This window comes from Dendrobates tinctorius, unplaced genomic scaffold (assembly GCF_039654945.1).
Source record: "Dendrobates tinctorius isolate UK_male_01 unplaced genomic scaffold, ASM3965494v1 ptg000249l, whole genome shotgun sequence".
NCBI lineage: Eukaryota > Metazoa > Chordata > Amphibia > Anura > Dendrobatidae > Dendrobates > Dendrobates tinctorius.
The window spans coordinates 2,440,068-2,463,701 of NW_027361916.1; the positions used below are offsets into that span (position 1 = coordinate 2,440,068).

General features: G+C 44.5%; 2 protein-coding genes across 2 annotated transcripts; both read right to left on the reverse strand.

Annotated features, from left to right (window-relative positions):
* Positions 1-1,263: 1,263 nt before the first annotated feature.
* LOC141063249 (uncharacterized) lies at positions 1,264-14,335 on the reverse strand. The gene is made up of 4 exons (XM_073557319.1): positions 14,146-14,335; positions 13,965-14,062; positions 13,676-13,766; positions 1,264-3,015 (listed from the first exon to the last, which is right to left on the reverse strand). The coding sequence occupies exons 1-4, from the start codon at positions 14,276-14,278 to the stop codon at positions 1,631-1,633; spliced, it is 1,707 nt and encodes a 568-aa protein (XP_073413420.1). The 5' UTR covers positions 14,279-14,335; the 3' UTR covers positions 1,264-1,630.
* On the reverse strand, positions 14,276-23,403 carry LOC141063250 (oocyte zinc finger protein XlCOF29-like). Its single transcript, XM_073557320.1, has 3 exons — positions 23,337-23,403; positions 14,661-14,810; positions 14,276-14,531 (listed from the first exon to the last, which is right to left on the reverse strand). The coding sequence occupies exons 2-3, from the start codon at positions 14,736-14,738 to the stop codon at positions 14,307-14,309; spliced, it is 303 nt and encodes a 100-aa protein (XP_073413421.1). The 5' UTR covers positions 14,739-14,810; positions 23,337-23,403; the 3' UTR covers positions 14,276-14,306.
* Positions 23,404-23,634: the final 231 nt, after the last annotated feature.

A 23,634-nucleotide genomic window follows, 5' to 3' on the forward strand; every position in this document is an offset into this window, starting at 1 on the left:
TATGTACCTACCAGAAGTAGAGAGTACTTGTGTGTCTCAGATAGTAGACACAATTGTTATACAGTATGGGACTGTGTTGAATTTGCTGCTGGCAGAGGTCATAAAAAGAACGTACATATTGGCGTGGTACTGGCTTTCTTTGTGCCATAATGGTGATGAGTCCAAATATTTTTAGCTACTTTTTTGTTCAGTACAGTTAAAATCCAGAAGCAGTGCCTCAGTGATATGAACTATGTACATACCAGTAGTAGACAGTATTTTTGTGCCTCAGATAGTAGACAAAATTGATACACAGTATGGGACTGTGGAGAATTTTGTGCTGCGTGAGGTAATCAAAAATCGTAAGTATGCATGCGCGGGTACACTGCGCAGTTATGGCTGTTACTGGGAATAGTGATGACATATCTGTAACTTGCACAGGCGCAGTTCATGGCCGTAAGGCTATTACTGCGGCTGCACAAGTAAAGCATAGACATCACCGCTATTCCCCACGCAGGCACAGTAACAGCCGCGTCGCTACCGCTCATGCACGGGTAGAGCGTGCAGTTGTGGCTGTTACTGCGCATGCGCGGGAATAGCGGTGACATAAATGTCACCTGCACAAGCACGGTGCCTTATGGGATTTAGGGACAGCGTCCGGATGTCCCAACTGGTGATTATATATGTAGATTGCACTCATTCTTTGACAGACCGCAGCATGGCCATTAGTTAGAAGCTGCTAATGATCTTTGGAGCAGGTAAGTTTTCCCTGCGTGGTACATATTGGGCCGTCTGAAGACTGAGTTTAGTCTAGGACAATTTGCCTGCACTACTAATTATCAGCAGTTACATTACCAAACTAGGGCAGTCCTTATAGGAGAAAAACACAAGAATTATACTGTATTTTTACATACTATCTATTCCTGACACTGGAGGGGCTTATAAACTTACGATGCAAATAGTTTGAGGTCTGGGGTCGGCCAATATGGGGCTAGTTTTCTGACTGTTTTGGATAACATGATTTTAGTTTTTTTTGCCTAGTCTCACTTCAATATAAGTCAATATTAAAGAGTCGTCTTTGGTGAGGACGATGAAACCCATAGAAATGAGAGGCTTGGAGAGTGAGTGTGTATACATCACCTCACCCTATATACTGAACTGTGTGGTACATGTTTTTTCTATTAGTCACCTTCTGACTAACCTTCAGGGGGTGAATTATAGGTATAGTTTTACATTTGGAATTAATAAAGTTTAGTTTTATTCTTTTTCAGCAAACATGAGGAATGACAAGAGACAACCCATTTAATAAGATTCAGTTTTGGTTAAAACTATTCCAACATTATGAACATAAAAAAGTCTTCTCCCCTATGTGACATCTCTGATGTTTATTAACAGTTGATTTCCAAGTAAAACATTTCCCACATTAAGAAAATGAAAATGGCTTCTCCTCTGTGTGACTGCTCTGATGTCTAACAAGATTCGCTTTCCGGTTAAAATATTTCCCACATTCTGAACAGGAAAAAGGATTCTCCCCTGTGTGAGTTCTATGGTGAGTAACAAAATGTGATTTATCTGCAAAACATTTCCCACATTCTGAACAGGAAAAAAGCTTCTTCCCTGTGGGAGTTCTTTGATGGCTATCAAGATTTATTTAACATTTAAAATATTTCCCACATTCCGAATATGAATAGGGCTTATCTGCTGTGTGAATTCTCTCATGTGTAACAAGACTTGAATTCTCAGTAAAACATTTCCCACATTCTGAACATGAAAAAGGCTTCTCTCCTGTGTGGGTTCTTTGGTGTTCATCAAGATTCCTTTTCTGGTTAAAACATTTCCCACATTCAGAACAGGAAAAAGGCTTCTCTCCTGTGTGAGTTCTCTGGTGTGTAACAAAATGTGATTTCTGGTTAAAACATTTCCCACAATCTGAACAGGAAAAAGGCTTCTCCCCTGTGTGAGTTCTCTGGTGCTTAACCAAATCTGATTTCTGGTAAAAACATTTCCCACATTTGGAGCATGAAAAAGGCTTCTCTCCTGTGTGAGTTCTATAGTGAGTAACAAAATGTGATTTCTGGTTAAAACATTTCCCACATTCTGAGCATGAAAAAGGCTTCTCCCCTGTGTGAGTTCTATGGTGCGTAACCAAATCTGATTTCTGGTAAAAACATTTCCCACATTCTGAGCATGAAAAAGGCTTCTCCCCTGTGTGAGTTCTCTGATGTGTAACAAAATGTGATTTATGTGCAAAACATTTCCCACATTCTGAACATGAAAAAGGCTTCTCTCCAGTGTGAGTTATTTGGTGTCTAACAAGACGTGATTTAAACGTAAAACATTTCCCACATTCTGAGCATGAAAAAGGCTTCTCCCCTGTGTGAGTTCTCTGATGTATAACAAAATGTGATTTATGTGCAAAACATTTCCCACATTCTGAACATGAAAAAGGCTTCTCCCCTGTGTGAGTTCTCTGATGTATAACAAAATGTGATTTATGTGCAAAACATTTCCCACATTCTGAACATGAAAAAGGTTTCTCTCCTGTGTGAGTTCTTTGGTGTCTAACAAGACATGATTTCAACGTAAAACATTTCCCACATTCTGAACATGAAAAAGGCTTCTCCCCTGTGTGAGTTCTCTGATGTGTAACAAAATGTGTTTTATGTGCAAAATATTTCCCACATTCTGAACATGAAAAAGGCTTCTCTCCTGCATGAGTTCTTTGGTGTCTAACAAGACGTGATTTCAACGTAAAACATTTCCCACATTCTGAACATGAAAATGACTTCTTTGCTTTAGGAGCACTTTGTTTTTTAATGCCTTCTTTGTGACTTTGATTTCCTTTAGTAGTCAGTAATGAATCAGAAGATGGGACCTGTTTCAAAGGATCAGATGACAGATCTTTGCTGTGAATGGATGATGGTATATCTGGAGTAATGGCATTCACTTCAGTTGTATCTTGTAGGATCTCAAGATCATCAGATTTAAAAATTGAAGATGTCAGCTGTCCCTCTGATCTGCTGCTACAGTCATCTGCTAAGATCAAGACAAATTTAAAAAAAAAATATCCTTGAGTTTTATATTTATATTTTTGAATGTTTCTACTTAGCTTGCCATTTTTATGGAGAGTTTATGTAAAAAAACTTTAATTATTTACCAAGACAATGACAGTTCACCGTCTAATAGAAAACCTTGTTGGATGAACCAGTAGTGTGTGGTGTTCAACTGTTTGTTCATTCTGCCTCCCAAATATCGAATAAAGAGAAACCAATCAATGTTATGTAGGCGAAAATAATACCAATTCTCATCTCACAAAAAACAAGTCCCCACTCAGGTCCATCATCTGCCAATGGAAAAACAGAGGTTCCCACACTATTAGTGGCTCAAAGGCTGCTGAAAACAAACAAGGTTTCCATAAACCAATCCAGCAAAATCCGCTCTCACTTCGGAGTCTTGCAGTGTGCGCAAACAACATTTAGGATCCCTGTATTTAGCAATATTATAGTGAGAAGAATCCACTTAATTTTTGGTGTGTGTCTCCTGGAGCACAATCTGGGCACTATGTGCTGGGTAAGAAAATGGCAAATGTGTAATTTTCACTCTCCAACATCCACTGCGTGTTAATTTCCGGGAAGTGGCCGTGGAGTCAAAATATTCACTCCTCCTACACACGTGGTCAATGTTGTTGCTACCCCTCGTTTAATGACAGAAAAACCCACAATGGTCACAGAAATAACTTGAATCTGACAAAAGTAATAATATATCAAAAATCTATGAAAATGAACAAATGAAAGTCAGACATTGCTTTTCAACCATGCTTCCACAGAATTTTAAAAAAATAAAACTCATGAAATAGGCCTGGACAGAAATTTTGGTACCCTTAACGTAACCACTTCGTAACCGCCAACAGTAGATAAACGTCGGCGCTAGCAGGGCTTTGTGCAGTACCGAAATTTGTCTACGGTCGGCGGTTTTGTGCTCATCGGGACCTCCACATACCTTATAACGAGGGGATTCTGGCGCACAAAGCTTCCTGTGACCTCATCTATACCTGATTGGTTCAGGTCCTGATGACATCAGCATCACACCAGCCAATGATACAAATCACTAGGAAAGTTTGTGGTAGCAGCGAGAGATTAGAGGAGAAACAGTGTTACAAGTGCTGCTGGCAACAGCTGTGTCAGCGATTGTGCTATAAAGTACAAAAACAGATAAGGCAGGTTAGGGTTAGTGCTATGGTTAGGGTTAGTGTTAGGGCTACTGCTAGGCTAAAGTTAAGGTTTATTCTAAAGTTAGGGGTAGGCTAAAGAATTAGGCATTTCTCAATTGCCTCCCCAATAATTTGGTCACGTCAGTGTTTTCTATTTCCAGAAAAAAAAAAAATAAATAAAATGGCCCATCAGTATTATAGTGCAGAGGAGGCTTATACACTTTTATGTTCTGACAGTGAAGAAAGTGCAGTGTCAGATGGTGATGTGGATTTCGAGGGCTTTAGTAGCAGCGACAGTGATAGCTCAGAAATGAGCAGTGATTCTGGTCCATCCTCACACACAAGGACCAGGACAACAAGAAGGACAAATAGCGCTTCTGGAGAAATGTCTCCAACTCAGGGAACAATGCCCAGTACTAGCGCTGTCCCTAGTGCTCGTGAATTGGCGCACACCAATGTCCAAGGGGCTTTGCCTCTTGATGTAGCATTTCCCAGATGGGAGGAGTCGGCTACTCCATTCATCCCTAATTTTAATGCCATTCTTGGTATAAATGTGGAGGTGGAAAATTTCGGACCAATTTTTTTAAAAATTTGTTTTTGACAGATAGCTTGCTAGAGCATATTGTCCTACAAATTTATATGCGTCCCAATTCATCAGCCAAGAATCCACAATCCTGTTATGTTAGGTCGAATTTATGGACACCAACAAATGTCTAGACATAAAAGAAGAATATTTAGAATTGAGAGTCCTCAGTGGTTGATACCTTTTAATGGCTAACAGTTAGAATTTAAAAGGTATCAACCACTGAGGACTCTCAATTCTAAATATTTTTCTATCTACAGGCTAACACGGTACAAAGATATATATCTTTCCTGTCTAGAAATGAAAACATTTTAGGACTTACATTCGCTATGGGGCTTGTTAAAAAAAATGAGCATTCGGTCCTATTGGTCCAACCGCCCTGTTCAAACCACCTCAATGTTTTCTGCCGTTCTTCCTAGGACCCGTTATGAGATGCTCATGAGATTTTGGCATTTTAACAACAATAGTCAATGCCTGCCCAGAAATGCCCCAGAACATGACAGACTATTCAAAATTGGAACCATCATCAAAGACTTGACAGAAAAGTTCTTAACCCCTTTACCCCCAAGGGTGGTTTGCACCTTAATGCCCGGGCCAATTTTTACAATTCTGACTACTGTCCCTTTATGAGGTAATAACTCTAGAACGCTTTCATAGATCCTGGTGATTCTGACATTGTTTTCTCGTGAGATATTGCACTTCATGCTAGTGGTAAAATTTCATTCATATAACTTGCGTTTATTCGTGAAAAAAAATGAAGATTTGGTGAAAATTTTGAAAATTTCACAATTTTCCAACTTTGAATTTTTATGCCCTTAAATCGCAGAGATATGGCACACAAAAAACTCATAAGTAACATTTCCAACATGTTTTCTTTACATCAGCACAATTTGGGAACCAACATTTTTTTTGTTAGGAAGTTATAAGGGTTAAAAGTTGACCAGCGATTTCTCATTTTTACAACACCATTTTATTTTTATGGACCACATCACTTTTGAAGTCATTTTGAGGGGTCTATATGAGAGAAAATACCCAAAAGTGACACCATTCTAAAAACTGCACCCCTCCAGGTGCTCAAAACCACATTCAAGAAGTTTATTAACCCTTCAGGGGCTTCACAGGAATGAATGGAATGTGGAAGAAAAAAATAAGCATTTACTTTTCTTTCACAAAAGGGTAACAGGAGAAAATGGACTATACAATTTGTTGTGCAATTTCTCCTGAGAACGCCGATACCCCATATGTGGGGGAAATCTACTGTTTGGGCGCATGGCAGAGCTTGGTAGGGAGCAGATTTTGCTGGAATTGTTTGTGGGTGACATGTCACATTGTCCGAGCCCCTGAGGTGCCAGAACTGCATAAGCCCCAAAAGTGACTGCATTTTACCAAATACTTCCCTGAATGAATTCTAGTGGTGCAGTGAGCATACTGACCCCACAGCTGTTCCATAGAAAATTATACCATTTGGCAGTGAATAAAAAATAATTACTGTATTTTCGGACTATAAGACGCACCCCAAATTTTCAAAAGGAAAATAGGGGAAAAAATATGCTAAATGAGGGTTCATCTAACAGTCTGAATTCAGCTTACCACGGGGGATCAGCACAGGTGCAAGAGTGGACACAGACGTTGTTTGATGGTCCAGACTGGTGTGGTGGCCTCTGGAAAATCCCATCCCAGGCTGGGGCGGCAGCGCTTTGTGCTGGGGCGGTGGCGCTCTGTGCTGGGTTGGTGGCACTCTTTGCTGCGTGAGGGGCTCTGCCGCCATTATGTCAAAGCCAGAGGCCCCTGCTGCTCCATTGCTGTGATGCGGTGGCCTCCGGCAAAATGGCAGCTGAGGTGGCGCATGCTCACATTCAGATCTCGGCAACGAGATCACAGGACGAGATCTGATTCTGAGCATGCGCCTCCCACAGTGGTAATTTTTCCGGAGACCACTGCGGGGGTCTCCGGGCTTTGACAAAATGCCGGCGGAGCCCTCCACGCAGCACAGAGCGCCGCCGCAACATTTGTAAGTATATTCCAACTATAAAACGCACCCCCATTTCCCCAAAAAAATTTCTTGGGAAAAAGTGTGTCTTATAGTCTTATGGTACATTTTTACCACTAAAATGTTGTTTTACCCCAGATTTTACATTGGAAAATAGGTAGATAGGTAAATGGTCACTACACCCATAGATTAATTCACAGAGGGGAGTCATTTCCAATTCCCAGAGGGGTGTCATTTCCAAAATGGGGTCACTTCAGGGGGGAATCTGCTGTTATGGCACTTTGGAGATCCGCTAAGTGCCAGAACAACAGAATCCCCCTGAAGTGATCCCATTTTGGAAATGACAACCCTCTGAGAATTCATCTATAATAATAATAATAATTTTATTTCTATAGCGCCGACATATTCCGCAGCACTTTACATTTCAGAGGGGATTTGTACAGACAATAGACATTACAGCATAACAATAATCACATAGATTATAACAAATACCAAGAGGAGTGAGGGCCCTGCTCGCAAGCTTACAATCTATGAGGAAAGAGGGAGACACGAAAGGTGGGTGGTAACAGTTGCCCTGATTGTATGGACCAGCCATAATGTTAAGTGTGTAACAGTACAGACACAGAGGGCTAATGGATGCATAAAGCATGTGGGAACATGATGCGGGGAACCTGGTTATGGTAAAACTTTTGACTGTGCCACACAGGGATAGATTAGGTTAATGTGTAGAGGCGGTAGGCCAGTCTGAATAAATGCGTTTTCAGGGCACTATATCTATGGATATAGTGACCATTTTCACTACATGGATGATTTCCAGAAACTCGTAGTGGAAGTTTTAGAGCAAAAATTGCAAAAATGTCATTGTAGTGCCCAATATATTGTCCCCAGCTTGTGTCTCTGGAGACCTCCCCCCACCTACCCCCGGAAATTGGTAAGTCAGCTCTACTCAAATGTGTCTGTCACTAAATAATCCAAATGCTTGAATGGCAAAACAGTTCAAAAACGTGGTTCTGTGTGGAGGATTGTAAAGCCGTCATGGAGGCATAAGGCTGGCAGTGATGGGCATTGTGGGCAATAATAGCGGGTATCATGCCTCATTCCTCTCTAGGAACATACACGACATCTTCTCTAGGGGTTATTTCTTGTTTTTTTCCTCCTTCAGTGACTCATCATAACAGAATCACCAGCCATACCGCAGATCCTAGGGTACTCAATAGCAGGAGAGAATTGTAAAAAAAAAAAAAAAGTGTGTCAGAATTTTTTTTTTTATGCATATTTTTTCCTCTATATCTCTGAGGCCGTAGGGGGAATTTTTATCTCAATGGAGATGAAGCAATTGTCTGATTGTGTGGAGCAGCTCGCTGCTGAATTGCGGGGAATTTCCGCCTATCTTGCTCATTCACACGCTGCTGAACCAAAGATTCCTACTCCTGATATGTTTTTTTGTGGAATGGTCTAAATTCTTGAATTTCAAGAATAATTGTAAATTATTTTTTGCCTTGAAGCCTAACTCGTCGGGGAACTCCGCTCAGCAGGTTAAAATTGTCATCTCTTTGCTGAGCGGCGATCCCCAGGATTGGGCGTTTTCTTTGAAACCTGATGATCCTATTCTGAATAATGTGAACGCATTTTTTCAAGCCTTGGGGTTGTTGTATGATGAACCTAATGCTATTGATCATGCTGAAAAGACCCTGTTGGCATTAAGCCAGGGTCGGGATTCGGCAGAGTTGTACTGTCAAAAATTCCGAAAGTGGGCGGTCCTTACTACCTGGAATGATGGTGCCTTGGCAGCCCTCTTTCGGAAGGGTTTGTCGGAAACTGTAAAAGATACTATGGTGGGATTTCCTGTTCCCTCTGGTCTTGACGATTCTATGTCATTAGCCATTCAGGTGGATCGGCGTTTACGTGAACGCAAAACTACACGAGATGTTGCCACCTGTTGAACAAATGTCTGAACCTATGCAATGTGATAGAGTTTTGCCTAGGGCGCATCGTCAGGAGTTCAGAAGGCGTAATAAGCTGTGTTTTTTTTGTGGAGATGCCTCACATATTATTTCTGTCTGCCCTAAATGAGAGAAACGTTGTGCACACACATTTTCTGTGGGTGGTGTTCAACCTAAGTTTCTTCTGGCAATTACTCTGATCTGCTCCCTGTCCACATTTTCCGCCAAGGCTTTTGTGGATTCGGGAGCAGCTCTGAACCTGATGGACTTGGATTTTGCTAAATGTTGTGGATTTCCTATGACACCTCTGCGGACGCCTATCCCTTTGAGGGGTATTGATGCTACTCCTTTGGCGAAGAATAAACCTCATTTTTGGACCCAGGTGGTAATGCGGGTCGCCCCAGACCATCAAGAAAATTGCAGATTTTTGGTGTTGCATAATTTGCATGATACCATTGTTCTGGGGTTTCCCTGGTTGCAAATCCATAATCCAGTTCTGGATTGGAAATCTTTGTCTGTGGTGAGTTGGGGTTGTCGGTGTGCCCTTAGTGATGCTCCTGTTTTATCCACCAATTCGCATGATGTTACTGACTATTTGGCTGACTTTTATGATGTATTTAGTGAGAATGAGTCTTTGCCTCCTCATAGGAGTTATGACTGTGCAATTGAGCTGAACCCAGGGTGTAAATTCCCCAAGGGTCAGCTTTTCAATTTATCTGTACCCTAGCACGAGGCTATGCGATCCTATATTAAGGAGTCGTTGGAGAAGGGTCATATTAGACCATCCTCTTCACCCTTAGGTGCTGTTTTTTTTTTTTTCGTGGCTAAAAAGGATGGTTCATTAAGGCCTTGTATTGACTATCGTGCCCTCAACAAAATTACTGTTAAATATCAGTATCCGTTACCCCTGATTTCTAATCTATTCTCCATAGTTAAAGGTGCTTGCTGGTTTACCAAGTTTGACCTCAGGGGGCGTATAATTTTATTCACATTAAGCATGGGGATGAATGGAAGACGGCGTTTAATACCTCGGAGGGACATTTTGAGTACCTGGTGATGCCTTTTGGGCTCACTAATGCCCCTTCTGTCTTCCAGTGCTTCATGAACGATATATTCCGACACTGTGGATACATTTTTGATTATCTATCTGGATGATATTTTGATCTTCTCCAAGAATTGGGACTCTCATGTGGAACATGTTCGGACTCTGTTCCGGATTTTGAGGGAGAATTCCCTGTATGTCAAGGGATCAAAATGCCTTTTTGGGGTACAGAGGATTTCATTTTTGGGATTTATTTTGTCTCCGTCAACTATTGAAATGGACCCGGCCAAGGTACAGGCCATTTATGATTGGGTTCAGCCCACTTCTTTGAAGGCCCTCCAGAAGTTTTTGGGTTTTGCTAATTTTTATCGGAAATTTCTAGCTAATTTTTCTGGTATTGCCAAGCCATTGACTGATTTGACTAGGAAGGGTGCTGATGTGCTGAATTGGTCTCCGGAGGCTGTTTCTTCCTTTCAGGAGCTGAAGCGAAGATTCACTTCTGCTCCGGTTTTGCGGCAACCCGATATCTCACTCCCGTTTCAGGTGGAGGTGGACGCTTCTGAGATTGGTGCAGGAGCGGTGTTGTCCCAAAAAGATCCTGTGACATCTAAAATGAATCCCTGTGCTTTCTTTTCCCGAAAGTTCTCCCCATCCGAACGTAACTATGATGTGGGGAATTGGGAACTGTTGGCCATGAAATGGGCATTTGAGGAGTGGAGACATTGGTTGGAGGGAGCCAAACACCAAGTCGTGGTCCTTACTGACCACAAGAATTTGATTTACCAGAAGTCGGCCAAGCGCTTGAATCCTAGACAGGCTAGGTGGGCCTTGTTTTTCACACGTTTTGATTTTGTGGTCTCTTTTCTTCCGGGCACAAAGAATGTCAAGGCAGATGCCCTCTCTAGGAGTTTCCTTGCTGATTCCCCTGTTGTGACTAAGCCTGCTACCATCTTAGGCGAGGGGGTAGTTCTTTCTGCCATCTCGCCCGATTTGAGACGTGCTCTGGAAGAGTTTCAGGAGGACAAACCTGAGCGTTGTCCCAGTGGAAAGTTGTATGTTCCTGACCAGTGGAGTAAGAGAGTGATGTGTGAAGTTCATTGCTCTGCATTGGCTGGTCATCCAGGTATTTTTGGTACTAGAGATCTGGTGAGTCAGTCTTTTTGGTGGCCCGCCTTGTCTCATGATGTCAGGAATTTTATGCAGTCCTGTGGGACTTGCTCCCGGTCTAAACCTTGTTCTCACTCTAGTAGCTTGTTGATGCCTTTGCCGGTGCCCAGGAGGCCATGGACCCATATTTCAATGGATTTTATCTCTGATATGCCTGTCACTCAGAGAATGACTGTTATTTGGGTGATTTGTGATAGATTCTCTAAGATGGTCCATCTTGTACCACTCCCTAAGTTGCCATCTTCCTCTGAGTTGGTGCCCTTGTTTTTGCAACAGGTGGTTCGCTTGCACGGGATTCCTGAGAACATTGTATCTGACAGAGGAGTTCAGTTTGTGTCTAGATTTTGGAGGACTTTCTGTTCCAAGCTGGGAATTCAGTTGTCCTTCTCCTCTGCGTTTCACCCTCAGACCAATGGGCAGACGGAGAGAACAAACCAGACTTTGGAGTCGTATTTGAGATGTTTTATTTCTGCCGATCAGGATGATTGGGTTTCATTTTTGCCCTTGGCCGAATTTGCTTTAAATAATAGAGCTAGTTCTGCCACTTTGATGTCACCTTTTTTTTGTAACTTTGGGTTTCACCCTCGATTTTCTTCAGGGCAGGTGGAGCCTTCTGCCTGCCCAGGTGTTGACACTGTGGTGGAGAGAATGCACCAGATCTGGGACCAAGTATTGGATAAGTTGTCTCTCTCCCAGGAAAAGGCCCAGCGGTTTTCCAACCGGCGTAGGACCGTTGGACCCCAGTTTAAGGTGGGTGATATGGTTTGGTTGTCATCAAAAAATATCGCTATGAAGGTGGCTTCTCCTAAGTTTAAGCCTAGATTTATTGGACCATACAAGATTTTGGAGATTATTAATCCGGTCTCTTCGGTTGGCTCTTCCTGTCACATTTAAAATCCATAATGTGTTTCATAAGTCCTTGTTGAAGAGGTTTGTTGAACCAGTAGTTCCAGTGGTGGCACCTCCTGACCCTGTATTGGTTGAAGGTAACATGGAATATGAGGTAGAGAAGATACTGGATTCCCGTCTGGCTAGACGGAGACTCCAGTATTTGGTTAAGTGGAAGGGTTATGGTCAGGAGGATAATTCCTGGGTCTCTGCCTTTGATATTCATGCCGAAAGATTGGTGCATGCCTTTCATCGGGCTCACCCAGATCACCCTGGTGGCATGGATGAGGGTTCGGTGACCCCTCCTCAAGGGGGAGGTACTGTTGTGAGTTCATTTTTCCCTTCACCATTGAGGTCTGATGAACTCCCTCCTCTGGTGAAGGAAGGTAGTGAGGCTGATTACCAAACACCTGGGCAGCTAGATGATGACTGGGTGGCTGGAATTGAGGACTGGATATAAGGCAGCCGACGCCCTTCTGCCTTGCTGGTGATCCTGCTGGATTCTTGGAGACCAGTCTGATTCCTGCGTCTCAAAGCTAAGTTTTTCTGCTCTGCTTTGTACACTTCAGTTTTGTTTTGCCTTGTTTTTTTGGGAGTTCTGCCATCCCCGGCCGGGGGTGAGCTGAATTCCATTTTTGTCTCTGATCTGTTGATCTTTTGCTCTGTCTTCAGAATATACCTGAGTGCTGATATAGTCTTTTGAAGCCTAGCGACTTCAGGGCCTGTTTCTCCTATCAGTCGGTTGGCACATTTTGGATAGGGTTTTTGCGGATGGCAGACAGCAGCTTTCCTATCCTGTCCTATTTAGTTAGCTTGGGTCCCATCATTTGCTCAACCTATCTTTCTATCTGTGTTAGTGTTTTCATCTTGCTTCACCGTCATTATATGTTGGGGGCTGCCTATTGCTTTGGGGTCTACTCTGGGGCAGTTTAGTTTTTCCCCTTTCTGTCTTTAGGCTATGTAGTTCTCCGGCTGTGATCGAGGGGTCTAGGGCACCGTAGGAACCCCCCAAGGCTACTGATAGTTGTTGTGGATAGGTTCAGGGGTCTGCAATCCGATAGCTGCCAACCTCTCTGGTTTTTTCTGGACTTAGCTAGTATTTTGTTTTTTTCCTCTTTCGGTGACTCATCATAACAGTGGTCCCTAAAAAAATGGTTTTGTAAATTTTGTTGTAAAAATGAGAAATAGCTGTTTAAACTTTTAACCCTTATAACTTCCTAACCAAAAAAAATTGATATAGTTGATATAGATGCTACTGCGCAGGCGCCGCCATCTCCGGTGACATTTTGCTGGATGTAATTTTTTTTATAAGCCTCACAATAGCTACAATATTATAGGCATTATCACCAATAATATCAATGCTATTATATGCATTATGTAATAATGGGGGCAGGTCAGTGAGGGGTCAGCGACCTGTCATGAGCCAATACAGATGAATATGTAATCAGAGCACCACATAAAGCCCCGCCCAGAGCCCCGCCCCAGAGCATGAGAATCTCATTAACTGAAAACTACAAATACAGATTACACAACAGTAAACCAGAGTTGCCCTCATTTATGGTGGACCATTGGAGCTACTATCGATCCTGAGCAGAAGATTAGAGAAAATAATATTGCTCCCCATTTCAGGAGAGATTGTGCAGTAATCTGAATTCCTTAGGATCACAAACAATGTAATTGGTTGTAAGTTGTATAGAAAAGGGCTTTCAATGCCCAAAGTCATTTGAACAGTTTTGGGTGAAGGAGAATGTTGTGGTCTAGAGGCAAAATGGTGATCATGGTAATACGGCCGGACTACACCACCGATAAAGCAGCCACAGCCGGTGACTGAGCGGAATCTGTGACTTCTCTGCATTCAGTGGTTACTACTCACCTGGGTAGTCATATGTGGGAATCTCCTCTTTACACCACTCATCATCTCTCACATATGTCTCTGTAGTATTAATATGGGTCAGATCTTCACCCTGAAACAAATATTGTAAGAGTCACTGACAGATGGAGAAGTCCCATCTATGATCAGCTCTAATCCTGCCATCTCCACCGTTCTCATTACACAAGTATAAAACATATAATACTGGTGGATAAAACAAGACTGAGCACAAGACCTTCACAGCCGTCTACACATCATAGGGGAGATCTCCTGACACCTTCTCTCCATCTACCTGATGATCCTGAGGAACACTGGGATCTTCTTGGTTACAGTCCTGTGGAAGAAGAGGACGGGGACATCTCTCTGGTGTTGTCCTCTTACTGGATAGATCTGGAGGAAACACATACAGGGACTGAATTCATTCTCTACATACAGATAAATATAGGCCGTGTGTATTTAGTCCTGTCTATTACCTGGAGATGTGAGGGGCTGGGGAACCTCCATTATGACGTCCTTGTACAGGTCTCTGTGTCCTTCTAAATACTCCCACTCCTCCATGGAGAAATAGACAGCGACATCCTGACACCTTATAGGAACCTGACACATACAATGATACCGTCATCCCCCGATCCCTTCATAGTGTTACTGTATAATGTCCCAGCATTCCCAGCAGTGCCACCTCTCCAGTCAGCAGCTCAATCATCTTGTAGATGAGTTCTAGGATCTTCTGGTCACTGATGTCCTCATGGATCAGGGGGTGAGGTGGAGGCCCCGTGATTGGGCTCAGGGGTCTTCCCCATCCCTCAGACACAGGGTCCTGACAGCGATCACTAGAGGTCTTCTTCACCACTGTGTAATCCTGGTTATGGAGTGACACATTAATAAATCTCACTACAGACATTCCCAGAGTCCTCACCTCTCCAGTTCTGTCCATCTGTTATTCCCATAGATAAGAATGATGTAATGTGACGTCATCAGAATCTCTCACCTCTCCAGTGAGACGGAAGAGGATCTCTAGGGTGAGGTGTAACATCCTCTCCGCCATCTTGTCTCTGTCCATATCCATCCTTGATGGGGAAATCAGGAAAATTCTCTTCTGTAGAAGATCTTCACTGAGAGGATCCGATATTGTAGAGACCTGAATGAGAAGAAGATGATCCGATGTAACATCATAAGAATCCTGTGTAATAATACAAGTACTGGAGATAATAAGGGAAACATATGAGGAGATTTATTATCTTACAGGGTTTAGTTTTCTTCCCTGACATCTACTAATAAAACCTATATATTTAGGCCACAGACAACAAGCAGTTTCCTCCTCGGAGTCGGCAGCTGAACACGTTCCTCATAGACTCATCTTCCATAACGCTAATTCTCGTCTCATTACCGACACTGGAATCGGCATTAGCAATACTGCAGGAGATATTCATTACACGCGACATGAGAAATAACTCCTTCATGATGAGGACGACATCTTCATCTTCTACTGCGGCTCTAGATACAGATTTGGCCAGAGTCGGTCACTGCCTCCATCCCCACCGGCCGTCTATATGAAGGTTTCCCGTCTTCCCGCACTGGAATCTTCTCTCACGTTAGATCTCAGCTCTGAGTCACACACAGAAGTTTGAGGCTTTTAGAAAACATTTTTTGTTTCCACAAACACAACGGACAGAAATGATCTGATCCCAAAGTCTCCATGTACAGTGATTTATGGGGTTTATTTCTGGCCTTAGGCTTTCCCATATTACAGGAAAAACTCCAGAAAAAGCCGATATTAACACCTTTCCTACATTAGACGTACTATTCTGTCCATGTGACCTGGGACCTAAGTCCCAAGGACGGAATAGTACGTTTAGCGCGATCAGCTGCGCTCAAGGGGGGAACACAGCTGATCACGGGCGGGTGTCAGCTGATTATCACAGCTGACACCCGACACGTTAACTCCTGGCACACTGCGATCAAACACGATCGCAGTGTACCGGGGGTTTAGGGAAGCATCGTCAAGGAGGAGGCTCCCTCCGTGCTTCCCTGAGACCCCCACAGCAGAGCGATGTGCAGGACTGCTGCGGAGGTCTCCTTCCCTGCAGGTCCCCGAATGCAAAATGGCAGCGCGGACCTTCGGGGGCCTGCAGGGAGGCGGCTTCCTCACTGCCTGCAAAGCGCCAGCATGAGGAAGCCTGCAGCACTGCCTGTGACAGATCACTGATCTCTCACAGCGAGCTGTGATGTGACAGATAAGCGATCTGTCACATGATAGTTATGTCCCCCTTGGGACAATGTAATAAAATGTAAAAAAAAAAAACTGTAAAAAAATGTATAAAAAAAAAAATCACTAAAGAAATTAAAAATATATATATATATTCGCTAATAAATTCAATTTTTGAAAAATGCAAGTACACATATTTGGTTTCGCTGCATCCGTAACGATCCACCCTATAAAACTGTCCCACTAATTAACCCCTTTATTGAACCTGTTAAATAAAAATAACAAACGAAGCAAAAAATAATGCTTTATCATCATACCGCCGAACAAAAAGTGCAATAACGCGCGCTCAAAAAGACGGATATAAATAACCATGGTACCGCTGAAAACGTCATCTTGTCCAGCAAAAAACGAGCCACCACACAGCATCATCAGCGAAAAATAAAAGTTATAGCTCGCAGAATAAAGCGATGCAAAAATATTTAATTTTATATAAAATTGTTTTTAGTGCATAAAAGCGCCAAAACATAAAAAACTAAATAATTGAGGTATCGCTGTAACCGTACTGACCCGAAGAATAAAACCGCTTTATCAATTTTACCGCACGCGGAACGGTATAAACGCACCCCCTAAAAGAAATTTATGAAACGCTGGTTTTTGTTCATTATGCATCCCAAAAATTGGAATAAAAAGCAATCAAAAAATGTCACGTGCCCGAAAATGGTACCAATAAAAACGTCAACTCGTCCCGCAAAACATAAGACCTCACATGACTCAGTGGGTCAAAATATGGAAAAATTATAACTCTCAAAATGTGATGATGCATAAACTATTTTTACAATAAAAAGCGTCTTTTATCATGTGACAGCCGCCAAACATAAAAACCGCCATAAATAGTAAATCAAACCCCCTGTTATCACCCCCTTAGTTAGGGAAAAATAACAAAAAAAAAAAAAAAATATTTCCATTTTCCAATTAGGGCTAGGGTTAGGGCTCAGATTAGGGTTAGGGTTAGGGCTAGGGGTGTGTTGGGGATAGGGTTGGAGTTAGAATAGGGGGTTTCCACTGTTTTGGCACATCAGGGTCTCTCCAAACGTGACATGGCGTCCGATCTGAATTCCAGCCAATTTTGCATTGAAAAAGTCAAACGGCGCTCCTTCCCTTCTGAGCTGTGCCATGCGCCGAAACAGTGGTTCCCCCCACAAATCAGGTATCAGCGTACTCAGGACAAATTGCACAATAACTTTTGCAGTCCAATTTCTCCTGTTACCCTTGGGAAAATAAAAAAAATTGAACTTGAAGTAATTCTTTTGTGAAAAAAAGTTACATGTTCATTTTTTTTTAAATATTCAATAAATTCCTGTGAAGCACCTGAAGGGTTAATAAACTTCTTGAGTGTGGTTTTGAGCACCTTGAGGGGTGCAGTTTTTAGAATGGTGTCACTTTTGGGTATTTTCTATCATATAGACCCCTCAAAGTGGCTTCAAATGTGATGTGGTATGTAAAAATAAAATGGAGTTGTAAAAATGAGAAATCGCTGCTCAACTTTTAACCCTTATAACTTTCTAACTAAAAAAAATTTTGATTCCCAAATTGTGCTGATGTAAAGTAGACATGTGGGAAATGTTAGTTATTAAGTTTTTTGTGTGCCATATCTCTGTGATTTAAGAGCATAAAAATTCAAAGTTGGAAAATTGCTAAATTTTCAAAATTTTCGCCAAATTTCCATTTTTTTCACAAATAAACAAGATATATGAATGAAATTTTACCACAAACATGAAGTACAATATGTCATGAGAAAACATTGTCAGAATCACCGGGATCCATGGAAGAGCTCCAGAGTTATTACCTCATAAAGGGACAGTGATCAGAATTGTAAAAATTGGCCCGGGCATTAAGGTGCAAACCACCCTTGGGGGTAAAGGGGTTAAGAACTTTTCTGTCAAGTCTTTGATGATGGTTCCAATTTTGAATAGTCTGTCATGTTCTGGGGCATTTCTGGGCAGGCATTGACTATTGTTGTTAAAATGCCAAAATCTCATGAGCATCTCATAACGGGTCCTAGGAGATAATCCTCCTCTAGAGGAGTCAGGAGGCGACTCTCTCATACAGACCACAGGAAAGGTGGAATATTTGTGTGTATGGGGGAGTCGGGAGAGATCGCCGTCTGCCAAATGACCGATCAGCCAACTCTGATCTCATGTGTATGGGGCCGTTAGTATTACACTGACAGGCAGTGATGATACACGGCACTACAGTAGTACAGGGCATCACCGGAGCCATCAGAGGCTTGTATGTTGTGTGATCGCACTGATCAGAGGGGTTTAAAAAAGGTTTAAAGTGAAAAAAAATCACAGTTTCAGCAACAAAAAATATCCATCACTATATGGAAAGCAGAGTCACTGCACAATGTTAGTTACGTCACGTCCATAACTACTTTATTATACTCTATTGTCCTGTACACAGTGGAGTAGATAGAAATCACAGGTCCCACAGCAATAGCTGGAATTGGACCCTCCAACGTAAAGAAAAAAAATCTCTCTATCTATATACACTGTTCAAAAAAATAAAGGGAACACTTGAACAACAGAATATAACTCCAAGTAAATCAAACTTCTGTGAAATCAAACTGTCCACTTAGGAAGCAACACTGATTGATAATCAATTTCACATGCTGTTGTGCAAATGGAATAGACAACAGATGGAAATTATTGGCAATTATCAAGACACCCTCAATAAAGGAGTGGTTCTGCAGGTGGGGACCACAGACCACATCTCAGTACCAATGCTTTCTGGCTGATATTTTGGTCACTTTTGAATGTTGGTTGTGCTTTCACACTCGAGGTAACATGAGACGGACTCTACAACCAACACAAGTGGCTCAGGTAGTGCAGCTCATCCAGGATGGCACATCAATGCGAGCTGTGGGAAGGTTTGCTGTGTCTGTCAGTGTAGCGTCCAGAGGCTGGAGGTGCTACCAGGCGACAGGCCAGTACACCAGGAGACGTGAAGGGGGTTGTAGGAGGGCAACAACCCAGCAGGACCACTACCTCCACCTTTGTGCAAGGAGGAACAGGAGGAGCACTGCCAGAGACATGCAAAATGATCTTCAGCAGGCCACAAATGTTCATGTATCTGCATAAATGGTTAGAAACTGACTCCATGAGGATGGTCTGAGGGCCCGACGTCCACAGATGGGGTTGTGCTCACAGCCCAACACCGTACAGGACACTTGGCATTTGCCACAGAACACCAGGATTGGCAAATTCACCACTGGCGCCCTGTGCTCTTCACAGATGGAAGCAGGTTCACACTGAGCACATGTGACAGCCGTGACAGAGTCTGGAGACGCCGTGGAGAGCGATCTGCTGCCTGCAACATCCTTCAGCATGACCGGTTTGGCAGTGGTCAGTAATGGTGCGGGGTGGCATTTCTTTGGAGGCCGCATGATGTTGGGCTGTGAGCACAACCCCCATGGAGACACAATTGTGCCTTTACCTGGAGATAAATTCCCAGTGGGGGCAATTTCCAAAATGCAATAACTTAAGTGGGGAATTCAGCTCTTTTCGCACTTAAGGGATCTGTATATGGAGTCTACAAACTACAGTGGGGAAATAAGGATTTGTTACGCTGCCGATTTTGGGCTAAAGTCACATTTTTGTGAGGAAAAAAGTACAATTGTCATTTTTTCCTTCCACATTGCTTATATTCCTGTCACACTATCCGAATTCAGATATTGTCCTGTCAGAAAGGAGAATACAGGGAGCGAAAGGGTTAATAGGACTCACAGGAGGAACCGGCCCAGAAAGCAGAAGATCCAGGAGTGTCCGCCTCATATATGACTGCTCTGTGCACAGGACCTGTGATGAGGTCACAGGAGGGGAGGAGTCAGGGGTCACATGATCAGCGGCCTCAGTGTGTGCAGGACTCAGTGTGCTGGAGCGCTCCCAATAATCAGCTGCGTGTGTCGCGCTGTGTGATAGTCACAGCACCTGCATGGAGAGCGACACATGCAGCTGATTATCGGGAGCGCTCCAGGGATCCGGGGTCCCGATGCAGCTATTCGGTAAGCGATATTAGCCAATAACAACTCCGACGATATTCGCTCATCTCTAGTAATAACAGCTCAAAGGAATTCACCGAACTTTTCATTCATTTTAATAGCAAGACCCTATTAAATATTGAGCACCAACGGGATGAAGCATTGACAGCGGCATGTAAAAGTGTGGGCGCCCCGGGTCAAAATGACCGTTATTGTGAGCAGTAGTAAGATGAAGATGAAATGATCTCTAAAAGGCCGAACCTCTAAGATGACACATGGCCTTTGTATTTTCGGCAAAAATAATAATAAAAAATATATATAGAGACTTTTTTACAATTTCATAATTGCAAAAAGGAAAAAGGGGCGATGCAAAACTTTGGGCACCCTTGGAGATTTGTGTACTGAGATAATTTTGATCAAGATTTCACACCTTAATTAGCTTGTTAGGGTTATGGTGAGATCACATGGTGACCAGGAGCTACAGTCTGAGGAAAGGGCTAAAAAGCCTTCACTAGACCCCTGTACAGCTGTATAATGAGGCCCAGGATTTATAGTGAAGGGACAGGAGTGAGGGCCTGTTCCCAGGAGCTACAGTCTGAGGAAAGGGCTAAAAAGCCTTCACTAGACCCCTGTACAGCTGTATAATGAGGCCCAGGCTTTATAGTGAAGGGACTGGAGTGAGGGCCTGTTCCCAGGAGCTACAGTCTGAGGAAAGGGCTAAAAAGCCTTCACTAGTCCCCTGTACAGCTGTATAATGAGGCCTAGGCTTTATAGTGAAGGGACTGGAGTGAGGGCCTGTTCCCAGGAGCTACAGTCTGAGGAAAGGGCTAAAAAGCCTTCACTAGACCCCTGTACAGCTGTATAATGAGGCCCAGGCTTTATAGTGAAGGGACTGGAGTGAGGGCCTGAGCCCAGGAGCTACAGTCTGAGGAAAGGGCTAAAAAGCCTTCACTAGACCCCTGTACAGCTGTATAATGAGGCCCAGGCTTTATAGTGAAGGGACTGGAGTGAGGGCCTGAGCCCAGGAGCTACAGTCTGAGGAAAGGGCTAAAAAGCCTTCACTAGATCCCTGTACAGCTGTATAATGAGGCCCAGGCTTTATAGTGAAGGGACAGGAGTGAGGGCCTGTTCCCAGGAGCTACAGACTGAGGAAAGGGCTAAAAAGCCTTCACTAGACCCCTGTACAGCTGTATAATGAGGCCCAGGCTTTATAGTGAAGGGACAGGAGTGAGGGCCTGTTCCCAGGAGCTACAGCCTGAGGAAAGGGCTAAAAAGCCTTCACTAGACCCCTGTACAGCTGTATAATGAGGCCCAGGCTTTATAGTGAAGGGACAGGAGTGAGGGCCTGTTCCCAGGAGCTACAGCCTGAGGAAAGGGCTAAAAAGCCTTCACTAGACCCCTGTACAGCTGTATAATGAGGCCAGGCTTTATAGTGAAGGGACAGGAGTGAGGGCCTGAGCCCAGGAGCTACAGTCTGAGGAAAGGGCTAAAAAGCCTTCACTAGACCCCTGTACAGCTGTATAATGAGGCCCAGGCTTTATAGTGAAGGGACTGGAGTGAGGGCCTGAGCCCAGGAGCTACAGTCTGAGGAAAGGGCTAAAAAGCCTTCACTAGACCCCTGTACAGCTGTATAATGAGGCCCAGGCTTTATAGTGAAGGGACAGGAGTGAGGGCCTGTTCCCAGGAGCTACAGTCTGAGGAAAGGGCTAAAAAGCCTTCACTAGACCCCTGTACAGCTGTATAATGAGGCCCAGACTTTATAGTGAAGGGACAGGAGTGAGGGACTGTTCCCAGGAGCTACAGCCTGAGGAAAGGGCTAAAAAGCCTTCACTAGACCCCTGTACAGCTGTATAATGAGGCCCAGACTTTATAGTGAAGGGACAGGAGGGAGACAACTGGGGAAGGAGCCAGAAGAGCCGGACTGCCCATCACTAACCTGCAGAGCCGCACTCCACATATATGGCTGCTCTGTGTGCACAGGACCTGTGATGAGGTCACAGGAGGGGAGGAGTCAGGGGTCACATGATCAGGGGCCTCAGTGTGGGCAGGACTCTGCTGTGCTGGTTGTCATGGTGCTGGATGAGGGGAAGTTTCTGTGTGGGGTCAGGAGGGGTTTACAGGGTGGATGTAGCAGAGCCGTGTGTGTACGAGGTGTACGGAGCGGAGCCGCGTGTGTACGAGGTGTACGGAGCGGAGCCGCGTGTGTACGAGGTGTACGGAGCGGAGCCGTGTGTACGGGGTGTACGGAGCGGAGCCGCGTGTGTACGGGGTGTACGGAGCGGAGCCGCGTGTGTACGGGTTGTACGGAGCGGAGCCGCGTGTGTACGGGGTGTACGGAGCGGAGCCGCGTGTGTACGGGGTGTACGGAGCGGAGCCGCGTGTGTACGGGTTGTACGGAGCGGAGCCGCGTGTGTACGGGGTGTACGGAGCGGAGCCGCGTGTGTACGAGGTGTACGGAGCGGAGCCGCGTGTGTACGGGGTGTACGGAGCGGAGCCGCGTGTGTACGAGGTGTACGGAGCGGAGCCGCGTGTGTACGAGGTGTACGGAGCGGAGCCGCGTGTGTACGAGGAGTACAGAGCGGAGCCGCGTGTGTACGAGGTGTACGGAGCGGAGCCGCGTGTGTACGAGGAGTACAGAGCGGAGCCGCGTGTGTACGAGGTGTACGGAGCGGAGCCGCGTGTGTACGAGGTGTACGGAGCGGAGCCGCGTGTGTACGAGGTGTACGGAGCGGAGCAGCGTGTGTACGAGGTGTACGGAGCGGAGCCACGTGTGTACGAGGTGTACGGAGCAGAGCAGCGTGTGTACGAGGTGTACGGAGCGGAGCCACGTGTGTATACGAGGTGTACGGAGCGGAGCCGCGTGTGTACGAGGTGTACGGAGCGGAGCCGCGTGTGTACGAGGTGTACGGAGCGGAGCCGCGTGTGTACGAGGTGTACGGAGCGGAGCAGCGTGTGTACGAGGTGTACGGAGCGGAGCCGCGTGTGTACGAGGTGTACGGAGCGGAGCCGCGTGTGTATGAGGTGTACGGAGCGAAGCTGCGTGTGTATGAGGTGTACGGAGCGGATCACTGTGTGTACGAGGTGAAATGTTTTTGACTCCAATTTTTAAATTTCACAGAGTCAAAATGGAGCCACAGGTCACACAGTAATTTTTCCCAAACCTGAGGCCAGGAATGACTGCACACGGCCGGGCTCCAATGGGGAGAGTCACTGTTTTGCTTTTGGAGCACTAATTTGGCAGTCCTCTCTTGTGGGGCCAATTGTAAAGCCCCTGATGTTTGTGGACAACATACAACCCCCTAAAGTGACCCCATTTCAGACACTGTGCCCATCAGGGAAGTCAGCTAAGGGTGTAATGGGCATTTTTATTTTACAGGTGTCACTGATTTCTTTACCACTTGCTGTGAAGATAATATTACATTTGTTCCGAGGTGCAGCGCGGGGTTCAGCTCAGGGACATCTGAGTGGGCTCCTAACCAGGTGTTATGGTGGTCCCTCACATGCCCTCTCAGTGCCTCCCTACTCACTATGGCCACTGCAGCTTCTCAGCATGTTGCTTCCATTTAGCCTTGGGGGATTGGCCAGTCTCTACAGGAATTTAACCCTTCTGTGTCCTTCACAGATTAGGTTCCCCAGCCTATCCCGTGCCGGCAGGTCCTATATTAGGCAGCTCCACCATCCGCTCTCTGCTGGATGTTGGTTCCTAGGCAGTTTACT

Bases quoted from the DNA above. Each gene is read 5' to 3' on its own strand.
- LOC141063250 (XM_073557320.1), bottom strand. From the start codon at position 14,738: ATGGATATGGACAGAGACAAGATGGCGGAGAGGATGTTACACCTCACC. The intron at 14,532-14,660 runs GTGAGAGATTCT...CTCCATAACCAG, and splicing joins TCTTCCGTCTCACTGGAGAG to GATTACACAGTGGTGAAGAA.
- LOC141063249 (XM_073557319.1), bottom strand. From the start codon at position 14,278: ATGTGTCAGGTTCCTATAAGGTGTCAGGATGTCGCTGTCTATTTCTCC. The intron at 14,063-14,145 runs GTAATAGACAGG...TGTTTCCTCCAG, and splicing joins CCAGCCCCTCACATCTCCAG to ATCTATCCAGTAAGAGGACA. The intron at 13,767-13,964 runs GTAGATGGAGAG...TATTTGTTTCAG, and splicing joins GTGTTCCTCAGGATCATCAG to GGTGAAGATCTGACCCATAT.